The sequence below is a fragment of the Musa acuminata genome, chromosome BXJ2-5 (genome assembly GCF_036884655.1).
Source record: "Musa acuminata AAA Group cultivar baxijiao chromosome BXJ2-5, Cavendish_Baxijiao_AAA, whole genome shotgun sequence".
In the NCBI taxonomy this organism is placed as follows: Eukaryota; Viridiplantae; Streptophyta; class Magnoliopsida; order Zingiberales; family Musaceae; genus Musa; species Musa acuminata.
The window spans coordinates 37320001-37332205 of NC_088342.1; the positions used below are offsets into that span (position 1 = coordinate 37320001).

The following is a 12205-nucleotide window of genomic DNA, read 5'->3' on the forward strand; positions in this document are numbered from 1 at the left end:
TCAGAACATGATAAACACAGGCTATCCCTTTCAGTATATCATTCATAGTAAGGTAAGACATATGCATTTGCTTACTGATATAAAAGTGATTATAGCTTCTTAGGAAACAGGCGGACTGGAGCTGCTTAGAGAATAATTATTGAATTAGTTTAAGATTTACATAAACAAGGATATAAGCCAGATAATAACAGATACATCATAGAGTATCTCCAGGGTAACTTATCAAAAAAATATGATATATGATGTAGAAAACAGCAGAAAGTTATACTGCATATGACAACCTAAAAAAAGAACAGTAGAAATACTTGTTTCCTTGAAAAATCCAAACGGACAACATAGACGACTAGCACAGCTACTGTGCAAGGATGGTAGGCACGAATCAAGAAATAGTTTAATTTTCTATGCTTTTGAGAAAAGAAAAAACATAATATTCTAACAGGGTAGGTTCATCTTGACATGATGCTTTGGCTACCCTGATTATCTTTTTCTAACAATGTGATTTTCTTGCTCTCTCTTTGCATATATACTGTGAAGAAGTATATTGAAATTACTGAAATAAGTCTATGCATATACTCACAAGGGTAGGTAAGGGTAGTACACCTATTAACAGTGTTTGGCTTACACCCTCAAGAAATGAAAATGTTTGCTTACGGAAATACAAAAAAATGTTCTATCTGCAACATGTTACAGTGAGAAGAAATGGCAAATAGTCAATGTTTCGGCCATGTCAATAGAAGCATGCTTTACCTTGTGGTAAATCAATGTCATTATACTCGATCTCATCATCAACTTTAATTTCATTAGACGAAAAGAGTATTGTGTATCAAGAAAGGACCTGCACCAAAGGATAGTTATCACTGAACAGGACAGAAAAAAAAGATAGTTAATAAGAGTAGGAAAACCTAATATGATTTTGCAAATTGGAAAACCCTATTAATAGATGAAGTTAGCAAATACATAGTGGAATCCATTTGTCTAATTTGGGGAAGAAAGGAGAGAGTTGATGGCATCTCACCAATTTAACACACTTTTGGCTTAATGGTTTCAAGATAATGTTTAAATTGTATTAGAAGAGTTGGTCCTTTGCCTCAAGAAATAGAAAGAATACAAAGAAAACATGTAATATGTCTTTCTACCAGTTATTTATGAAGTTGAAGATGTGCTCATTATCCAAATATTTGTCTTTTACGAAGAACTTCAGATTTCGTATGAAGATAAAAATTTGACTATAATAGAAGTTTTAAACTCAGTAAAAGCATAAATAGATTAAATTAAGTACAAAACACTTACTAGTGGAAAAAAAGGTCACCTATATATAGCCCAATCTGGAACAAGGAAGTGATTTACCGAGTCATAATCTTGTTAGAGTAGTGCCACCTTAAAAAGGAAAGTTTCTGACACATAAACTTAGTTTGCTAGCCAAGAACATTCTTTTTATAGTTCAAGGTGGAACAGTTTGACTTTCCAAGATGGAATACTACAAAACCAAAGGTTGAATCTAAGATCAGATTAATTTCAATCCAGTGACAAGCATGTCATACAAATGCATAGCTGAACTGATGGACCAGGTATTAAGAAAATGACTAGCAAAAACAATAAATGCCAAAAAGCAACCGAACTGGAGGACGGGAAAAGTAATTGTCCATATTCACTAACCATTAAAAATTAAATAACAAGCATGACTTCAATTGTTAGTCCATCAGATTATACACGAGTATCAAACAGAAAGTCAGTCTTTACACAATTGTGATTGTTTCCATTATGTTGTCTGATCCATTTACGAAAGAAGGTTCATCCATGCTGGTGTTGGGTGGTTCTGACTTCTGAGAGACCTGTAGATCAATGTTCATATTTATGTTGGCCAGGCCTGAAAACCAGAAACAAAACCCCTGGAAGGTCTGGTTCACTTATTATATCAAGTGCTTAAAACTGCTTAGGTCTCGTTTAACGGGCCAGAAATTTGTTGACCTGCTTGAAGTAGCCAACATGAAGAGAACTGGCACAAATTTTGTTCTTTGGAGCACATCAGTCTATTTAATGGTAATGATGAAGGAAAAAAAAGGCATATCAGTCCTCGATACTAACAATCCTTCCGTGCTCTCAAAGGCATATCAGTCTATTTAATGGTAATGATGAAGGAAAAAAAAGGGTTGAGGCTAAACTGACTCACAATTATCCTTATCCCCTCTTATTGTGTCGCTCTCCATCTCTCCCCATAGCCCTTTCTCCCTCTTTCACCGCCTCAGCATGCAACTGTCTCAAATTCTCAATTGCCCTTGGCCTTGTCAGTCTCCCCATTGTCTAGTTCATCTACCCACCTTATTGTAAAAGTTGAGCTAAATAATGAGTAGCAACTGCTGTAGAAACAAGACAATCAAATAATTCTGACAATTCATCGGATTTAGTTAAAATTGTTTTCCCAGCCTCGATATCTATGACACATTTTTTTAGTGATATCTTACACATCATGTCCAAAATATGTAGGTACATTCAGAACACAAAATTTTCAAATACGTTCTGGCCAGAAGAACTACTTTAATATAAAACCATGAAAAAAAGAGAAGAATAATATGAGCCCTGATGTCAAGAATTTCTTAGAACGTACAAGAAAAAACTAATTCAAGATCTACTGTCCTGACACATTAAATGCACGGCAATTTGATGTCATAGGAATTAATTTTTAGAAGACGTCATGGATACCAGCAAATAAAAGTACAACAATAAAACATTTATTATATGACAGGCTTATCCAACAAGTATTAGGATGACATGTTGCATAAACACACATGATTGATTGTGAAGGTAGTGGCTAGTATAATGTGGAGAACATGTGATATCAAGGACTAGTACTAGGTAAGCAAACAGTAACATTACCTAAAGTTCCCTACATGTGTTTCCACAAGAAAAAATTAAAGGTTTTCCATGAATTTAAGTATAAACAAATCAGCAAATAACAAAATTTGTAAATACTTAAAGCTGTTTGTATCTATACATACTTTATGATGGACGTAAAACCCAAGGATACTGCGAGAATATATCCATCCATACTACCAGAACCTGAAAAAATGGAGAAATAATCATTAGAAATTTTCAGTTCCCAAAGTGCAATAAAGATCAGCCAAGAAAGTGCTTTGAAGAACAAGAAGAAAAATATACAGCATTAGTTATAGCACCAACTTGTACCAAATTAGAAAGATCACTACACCATCAAAAAGTAAAGTTTATAAAATTTCAAAAATTAAATAGTGGACAAAAAATATTATACATACAAGAAAATATGACAAAAAGCAGGTGGCTAGGATTTAGATTCTTTGAATATCTGATATCACTAATAAATGACTAGTCTTTGATCCAAGGATTGAAATATAACAAAATACTACCGTACCGGAGTTTCGAGATTTGTTCAGTATGGTATGGAGTAGTATACCGAGCGGTATACCGTTCGGTATATATATATATGTATATATATATATATGTATATATATATATATGTATATATATATATATATATATAAAGTACAAAAAAAAAGTTTTTCGGCAACATCACCTCTCTTCTCCCTAGGCGGGGCGACGTCGCATTGAGAAGGTGAATCACAGTAACTAACTCAACGCAAGAAGTGCAAACACTTCAAGTGCTTCAGAAGTGTGAGCAAAGAGCAGGCGAAGGCCAGTAACCAGCTCGATGCATGGAGTACAACCTCGAGGAGGCAGGCGAAGTCAAGTAACCTTTGTCTTCTCAACCCTTAAAAGAATGGGCGAAACCGAGTACCCTAATTCTCTTATCTATAGAATGTCAATCGAAAGCGGAAGTGATGCGAATCTACTTGGAAGTGACAACTAAGTGAAAGAAGAGTCGATGAACAAATTTTGTGGAGGAAGGACCAAAAACTTTGAAAATTTGCGAGGCGATGCTCGTTAAAGCTCCAATAAGCATCCACCCAGTTCAAGCAGCATAAGGCATTTGAAAGACTGGCGCATAGTAAGGATGGTCTTTTCCTTCATCTAGAGGATCCGCAGGAATCAACATGGATCAATACAACTCAGCCAACCCCACACCAGAGTCAGAGTCATTGGTGAGTTGAAGCAGCATGGCGGATAAAAGGTTCGACTACTTAAAAACAGCAGCGGAGAGCAATTGGGAGCCAAGAGGCGCATTGCAACTGGAGCAGAAGATTGAAGACTCAGCAAAGGCGAGGAGTTGCAGTGTCGGCAAAGGCTTCGACGAGGACGTCGAAGGAATAAGTGGGGGAGAATGTCACGGACAAACTTCTAAACAGGATGTTTGATGTAATGCTTATGTATGTCTGTGTCTTTTGGTATGTTCATACTTTGCCTAGCATGTAGAGGGACAGTCGAAGGCTTAATAGTCCCACTTTAGTTGGGTTTGGTGGTCGTTTTAGGCTTATAAATAAAGGTTGTGTCATGTGGACACTTGTGAGAGATTATCGATCTGTAGTGGACCATTTTACCCTTTGTTGTGCAACTGTTCAGAGCTTGTAAAGTTTGTTTGTAATTTGCATTGTCTATGAAGTGTTTTCGGAAATGTTTGCTTGTGGATCCCGAATGAGGCGTTTTCTCTAACTCGTTCTCTCTTTTGTGGGTCCTAAGGGACATGAGAGGCTTCGGGGAGGCTGACCTTTGCGGACAGACACGCAAGGGTGCCGCACGACTTAGGCAAAACCAGCTAAGTCCGTGACAAGGAGGGACTCGTTTACACAAAAGGGAATAGGGTTTATGTTCCCCGAGTGGACAATTTGAGGCGTGAACTCTTAAGAGAGTGTCACGATTCCCTTTGGGCTGGACACCCAGGCATTCACAGAACGTTGGCTCTCGTGGAGAGGGCCTTCTACTGGCCGAAGATGGGGACTGATGTGGAGGAATATGTTCGAACATGTCTTACTTGCCAATAAGACAAGGTGGAGCAGCGGAAGCCGATAGGACTTTTGGAGCTGTGGGAGAGCATTTCCTTGGATTTCATATCAAGCTTGCCACTTGTAGGGAGACTTGGATCGATACTCGTGGCGGTCAATCGGTTTTCAAAGTATGCAACTTTCATTGTTGCTCCCCTACACTGTTCAGCAGAAGAGGCGGCCAAGTTGATGATGAAGGATGTGGTGAAGTATTGGAGAGTCCCGCACAATATCATTAGTGATCAAGACGCTCGGTTCCTGGGACAATTCTGGACCGAGCTATTCAAATTGTTCGGGTCAAAGTTATACTTCTCCACAAGCCTCCACTCCCAGACTGAAAGGATAAACTCGCTCCTGGAGCAATATCTTCGGCACTACGTGAGTGCCAACCAACGAGATTGGGTGAAGCTGTTGGACATTGCCCAATTCTCCTACAACTTGCAGCGAAGCTCTGCATCCAACAAGAGCCCATTCGAGATCATTACAGGACAACAACCGTCGACTCCGCACACCATGGCAATTGGGTATATTGGGAGCAGTCTGTCAACCTACCACTTCGTAAAGGAGTGGCACTGAAATGCAGATATTGCGCGGGCTTACTTGGAGAAGGCGGCAAAAAGGATGAAGAAGTGGGCAGACTTGGGAAGGCGACCACAAGAGTTCAAAGTTAGCGATTTGGTGTTGGTAAAGCTCCAACCAGCATCACTCCAATTCTTTAGGAACAAAGTCCACAAAGGATTGATGCGCAAGTATAAAGGGCCCTTCCCAATTATCAGCAGGGTAGGCAACGTTTCTTACAAGTTGCAGCTGCCGACGTGGTTCAAAATTCACAACGTTCTTCACGCCAGCAACCTAAAAGCTTACCACTCGGATCCGCAAGATGCTTCCCGAAGTGTTCCAAATCGGCTACCTCCCATCACAGCCTCCTACGAGAAGCGAGTTGAAACCATTCTGGCGGACCGCAAGATAAAGCTACCCAATGGAGCTGAGCAGACATAATACTTGGTGAAGTGGCGAAAGCTTCCCCGAACTGAAGCCAGTTGGGAGCTCGAAGACGCCCTACGACATGAAGAAGCAATCATCAACAACTACAAATAAGCGTCGACGAGGGCGTCGACAGTTTAAGTGGGGGAGAATGTCACGAATGGTCATCGCGCACCCGTAAGAACTCTGTTCAACGAACCGTTCGTCGCTCTCATCTACATGTACAGCTACTTGGCAGCCTGTTTTGCCTTGGTTTTGAGTTATTTTGTTTGTAAAAATGTAAGTTCGAACATGTTACACCGCTACAAAGCGACCGCTCACCGAACCGTGCAAAACAACCCCAAAACAGCCCAAAATAGCTCCGTTTTCGTGTGTCGCGGGCTGTTTTCTGCAGCCTGCCTCCGCTCACCAAAACGTCAGCCATCTCAGCCCCTTTAAACCCCCCGGGTGGCACAGGGCTGGATGGGGCTTCGGTATAGTGTCGGGCGTTGAACAACCTTTCGCAAGTTCGCACGTTACCTTGACGGGAACTTGTTGTCGCGCCTAGCACCCGGTGAGCAGCTGTTTGTGGACTTGCAGCTATTCGTTCAACCGTCTAAAGTCCTTGTTTTCCCCCTCTCCCTCTTTTCTCTTGTGCACGCAAGGTGCTCGCTGAATTGTTTGTAAAGCTTCCCCTTTTCGCGAGACGTCGGGACTTGTCTGTCGCTCGTTCTTTCGAACTAATCAACTTTCTCTTCTACAGGTCCTTCGGGACCTGCGAGAGGTTGCAAGTGGGCTGATCTTTGCGGAGCAATATCGCAAGGGCGAAGCGCGGCTTAGGCAACGCAAGCTAAGTCCGCGCCTTTGCCACAAGGGTGCCTCGCGACTTAGGCAACGTAAGCTAAGTTCGCATCTTGGCCGCAAGGGTGCATCACACCTTAGGCAATTCTAGCTAAGGCCGTGACAAGAGGGAGAAGAGGAAGTGGTGATGTAGCACAGTGGCAACACAATGAGGCAATGTTGGCGAAGCAATCGAAAGGCGACAAGGAGGAAGAGATGGAGAAGGTGAGAAGCGATGTTGAGAGAAAGAATACGAGATAGAGAGAGGAAGGTGGGAGAAAAAGAAAACAAAAAACTATCAAAAGCTACAAAAAATAAAAAAAAGAATATCACTAAATAAAATACCTAGTCCAAATCCCTTTTTTGGTTGGACCCTGATGTTTTAATTCATTGCTTCAATATCAATTACCTTGACTTCATGCCATTTTATCTGCTCCTAGACCATTTAACAAGGTTTTCAATAGAATGTTAGCAATACAATATAATCATATGCCTCATCCTATCTTATTGACTTGAACCGAATATGAAAGTTGAAAGGTTACGTCAACATTTTAGTCTGTCTTATGCAATTAGGAGTTCATTATTAAATGTCTTTGACTCTTCATTAATAAATATCAGCACTATTGGCCTATTGGGTCGTTATATAGTATGTGCAATGTACCCTGACCAACAAATCGAAATGTTCACCACCAAATTCTGACAATATTAAACAAATCTAACTTTACTTTTTTTTTTTCAATCAGTTGGCAGTATTTAAGAAGATAATCCTTGATTTGACAACTCAGATGCAAATATCAACACAAAAATGTTGATTTATTTCCTTTCCTGCATCAACTACTCCCAAGTATGTTGGATAGTAAATCCTTGATAGCAAAAACTCCTACTTCAATGAAATTTTTCATTTATCTTCCTTTTTTAGAAATATTTGAGCAAGACACTGGGCTTAATTAAGCTTGCAATCAACAAAGAGAACATATTAGGTTTGTATACCTATACATACACGTGTGTCACAACATAGCGACACTAGAAATAACAGGATGTTGTTTCTATTTTCACATATGCATTGTATGGTTCCTCACCTTGCTGAAGAAACCTAATAAGTTTGTTAAGGAGCAATGGACCAATAAAGCCAACACCATCATTTAATGCCTGCATAATATGAAAATAAAAAAATCAATGAAAGTTGGAATTGAGTGTTTCAGCTTTCAAGATACACAATGATGATTTAAATTTAATGGAATGTGAAAAAAAGACTTCTTAAACAGGTGAAAAGCAGCACACTGAAAAACTAAAGCAAATACCAGTCATCGACAAGTGTTATTTAACACTATATAAAGGACAGATGTACCATAAAGAGCATTATGAAAAGCTTATGCAATAAGTAACCTAATTAGAAAATTGCACTTGAGGCTAACAATATTTCAGCCAACAGTGATGTTGGTGGTCAAGCAACTGACAGAAGAGAGGAACCCTCATGAGTCAAGAGATCTAGACAATAGGGGCATTTACAAGAAAAAAAAACAAAATAAGCATTTCAGGCTGTCTGTGACAGAATAAGTTCTCAGACTCGTGTGTACCGCCTTGTCACGAATAAAACTATAAAAAGGATGTTTGATGTAATGCTCATATATATCTGTGTCTTTCGATTTTGTTCATACTTTGTATAGCATGTAAAGGGCTGATAGTAGGCTTCGCAGCCCCATTTTCTTTGACTTTGATGGCCATCTTAGGCTTGCAAACAAAGGTTGTGTCACATGGGCACTTGTGGGAATTTTGGTCTGTAGTGGACCATTTTGGATTCTTTGTTGTGTGACCGTTCAGAGCTTATGAAGTATGTTTGTAATTTGCATTAGCTATAAAGTTTTTACTGAAATGATTGCTTGTGGATCCCGAATGAGATGCTTTCTCTAACTCGTTTTCTCTTTTGTAAGTCCTAAGAGACCATAGAAGGTTTCGGGGAGGCTGATCTTTGCGGACGGACACGCAAGGCTACCACACAACTTAGGCAAAACCAGCTAAGTGCGTGACAGCCCAGTACCTACCTGTCCGAACAAACTATAAATCTATGAGCAGGAATGTGATTTTCATCTGCATTTCAGTGAATTACTCATATAAGGTGTAACTTAGAGCCAAACCAAGGAATTGAATATGGTGTACCAACCCTATATGGGGCCACTTTGGATGAAATCATGAAAGTATACTTTAGTAAATCACTAGAAAAAAATTAAAAGAAAAAGTTGAAGTGTCAACATAGTGAGATAAAATGAGAAATAGGAGCACTCCAGTATAGTCTGGTACATTGAGATACTTGAATCCATGATTTAAATCTCCTACAATGCTCTTTAAAATTAGATGAAGTATGAGAAAATGGGTTAAAAAATTTCACGAAAATAGCTAAGTAACACCAATCCTATTGACATTATGAATGCCTTCTGCAGAATTTAGGATTGATAATCCAATAAGATGCCTATAAATTAGCATTAAACGAAAACTTGAAGTAACAAGAATGGCTACAAAATAGTTTATCAAGAACAGATTGAAAAGGATACATGACATATAGCAAAGCCCATGCAAAAGCCCCCCATGGTGGGAGTATTTCCTTCTCATTCTATGCTATCTAAAAGGAAGAATATTAATGTTAAGAAAAACAATATGGAGGATAATATTGGAGATAAAACTCATTGTTTTTGCATCAAATAAGTCCATACTGGAAGAACAAGCTCAAGATAATCACAAAAACCCTCTAGTGATGAAGGATATACTTCCCCATGCTGTCACGACCTTAGCTGGAATTGCCTAAGGCGTGAGGCACCCTTGCGGCCAAAGACGCGAACTTAGCTTGCGTTGCCTAAGTCGCGAGTTACCCTTGTGGCAAAGACGCGAACTTAGCTTGCGTTGCCTAAGTCGCGCTTCGCCCTTGCGATCTTGCTCCACAAGGATCAGCCCACTTTGTAACCTCTCGCAGGTCCCGAAGGACCTGTAAAAGAGAAAGTTGGTTAGTTCGAAAGAACGAGCAACGGACAAGTCCCGAAGTCTCGCGAAAAGGGAAGCTTTTCAAGCAATTCGACGAACACCTTGTGTGCACAAGAGAAAAGAGGGAGAGGGAGAAAAACAAGGCTTTCAAGGATGAACGAACAGCTGCAAGCCCACAAACAGCCGCTCACCTGGTCCCGAGCGCGAAGACAAGTTCCCGTAAAGGTCACGTGCGAACTTGCGAAAGAGAGTTCAACGCCCGGTATATAACCGAAGCCCCATCCAGCCCTGTGCCACCCGGGGGGTTCTAGGGGTCTGATTGGGGGGGTGGATGGAAGCTGTCAAAGCATTGAGTGCCTGTTTTTGTGGGCACTCCCTTACCATGTGCGGTCCTCCGCACAAGAAGCATCCTCCAGGTTTTGAGGTCTTGCCTTTCGGGTTTGGCCCTTTGTGGGAGCTCTTCTTCTTTTGTTCGCCCCCGAGCTCCTTCCCTCGAGAATGTTTTGGAGGGCGATTGCCTGAAGATTGTTTCCTTCTTGCTGGGTCTTCAGAGGAAACAAAGTCGGTGAGCCTTTCTGCAGCAGCTATTGCCCCGACCACATCGGTAACATTCCTTCGATTTAGCTCCTGTTGAGCCCATGGTTTCAAACCATCAAGGAAGCTGAACAACTTGTCCTTCTCGGACATGTCCTGTATGTCCAGCATTAGTGCAGAAAATTGTTTCACATAGTCTCGGATGGTGGTAATTTGGCGGAGTTGTCTCAACTTCCTTCTTGCGACGAACTCTGTGTTCTCCGGTAGGAACTGAGTTCTCAACTCCCGCTTCAAGTCCTCCCATGTGTCGACTCGACACCGACCTTGTTGGATCTCCTCCCAACGAGTTCGCCACCAAAGTTTCGCATCTCCGTTCAGATACATTGTTGCTATAGAAACTTTGGTATCTTCAGAATCGGGCCTCGTAGCTCGGAAGTATTGCTCCATGTCGAACAGAAAGTTCTCGAGCTCTTTGGCATCTCTGGCCCCTCCATATCCATGAGGCTCAAGTGCCCTCAAATTTTGTGGCAGTGCAACGCGGGTGTTGCTTCCTCCCGCATTTAGTGTTCTTGTGAGCATGGCCACCTTAGCAGTGAGTTCCACCACAACATCCTGTAAGTGTTGCACGGAGTCTTTGGTGTCGTCAGACAATCGGTCGACTAGGGCCTCGACCTTGTCGATCCTGGACTCCGCTTCCTCTTGCGAGCTCTCTACCCCAACAAGCCTTTGTTGGCCATGGTAGAGTTCCTCCATGCTCGCCTCCAGAACATCCAGGCGGGTTTCCGCCGTTGTGAGTCTCTCCTTGTGACTCTTTTTCCCAGTTAGCGCACCAGATTGCGCTTCCTCCGCTCGCGGAGAGTAGCCAACTTCTCGCTCATCTTGTTCGCTGCCGCGCTCCTCTTGAGCGGCTCCAACAGCATGAGAGCGAGTGTGCACATGCAGCCCACCTACGGCTGCCTGGGGCAAGGGTCCGGCTTGCCCCGTCTTACTTGATTTGCCACGATGCTTTGCCATGGCGAAGTTGCGAAGTTCATTCGCTGTTCGCTCGAAGTGCTTGCCCGCTCTGATACCACAATGTCACGACCTTAGCTGGAATTGCCTAAGGCGTGAGGCACCCTTGCGGCCAAAGACGCGAACTTAGCTTGCGTTGCCTAAGTCGCGAGTTACCCTTGTGGCAAAGACACGAACTTAGCTTGCGTTGGCTAAGTCGCGCTTCGCCCTTGCGATCTTGCTCCGCAAGGATCAGCCCACTTTGTAACCTCTCGCAGGTCCCGAAGGACCTGTAAAAGAGAAAGTTGGTTAGTTCGAAAGAACGAACAACGGACAAGTCCCGAAGTCTCGCGAAAAGGGAAGCTTTTCAAGCAATTCGACGAACACCTTGTGTGCACAAGAGAAAAGAGGGAGAGGGAGAAAAACAAGGCTTTCAAGGATGAACGAACAGCTGCAAGCCCACAAACAGCCGCTCACCTGGTCCCGGGCGCGAAGACAAGTTCCCGTAAAGGTCACGTGCGAACTTGCGAAAGAGAGTTCAACGCCCGGTATATAACCGAAGCCCCATCCAGCCCTGTGCCACCCGGGGGGTTCTAGGGGTCTGAGATGGCTGACATTTTGGTGAGCGGAGGCAGTTCTCCGCAACCCTCCCGCAGCACGCGAAAACGGAGCTGTTTTGGGCTGTTTTGGGGCTGTTTTGCTCGGTTCGGTGAGCGGTCACTTTGTAACGCTGCAGCTTGTTCGAACTTACATATTTACAAGAAAAATGACCTAAAACCAAGAGAAAACATGTTGTCAAGCAGCTGTACATGCAGGTGTGAGCGACGAACGGTTCGTTGAACGGAGTTGTTGCGGGTGCGCGACGACCGTTCGTGACAATGCGACCATGCAAATATAAGACATGCTAAAACCTTCAGAAGTTAAAACCATCTTACATTTTTACCGAGTGAGGAATATTATTTAGTCAAATTTTTAAAAAAAACAAAACTTCAAAA

At 42.1% G+C, this 12205-nt stretch overlaps 1 protein-coding gene across 1 annotated transcript in view; it reads right to left on the reverse strand.

The window, feature by feature from the left end:
* Positions 1-12205, reverse strand: part of LOC135586091 (ABC transporter C family member 13-like) — a 61383-nt gene that overhangs the window by 40024 nt on the left and 9154 nt on the right. The window contains exons 9-11 of the mRNA XM_065109228.1: positions 7793-7862; positions 2997-3057; positions 748-835 (exon numbers count right to left, since the gene is read on the reverse strand). Coding sequence (XP_064965300.1) covers positions 748-835; positions 2997-3057; positions 7793-7862 — 219 coding nt within the window. The remainder of the gene's footprint in view (positions 1-747; positions 836-2996; positions 3058-7792; positions 7863-12205) is intronic.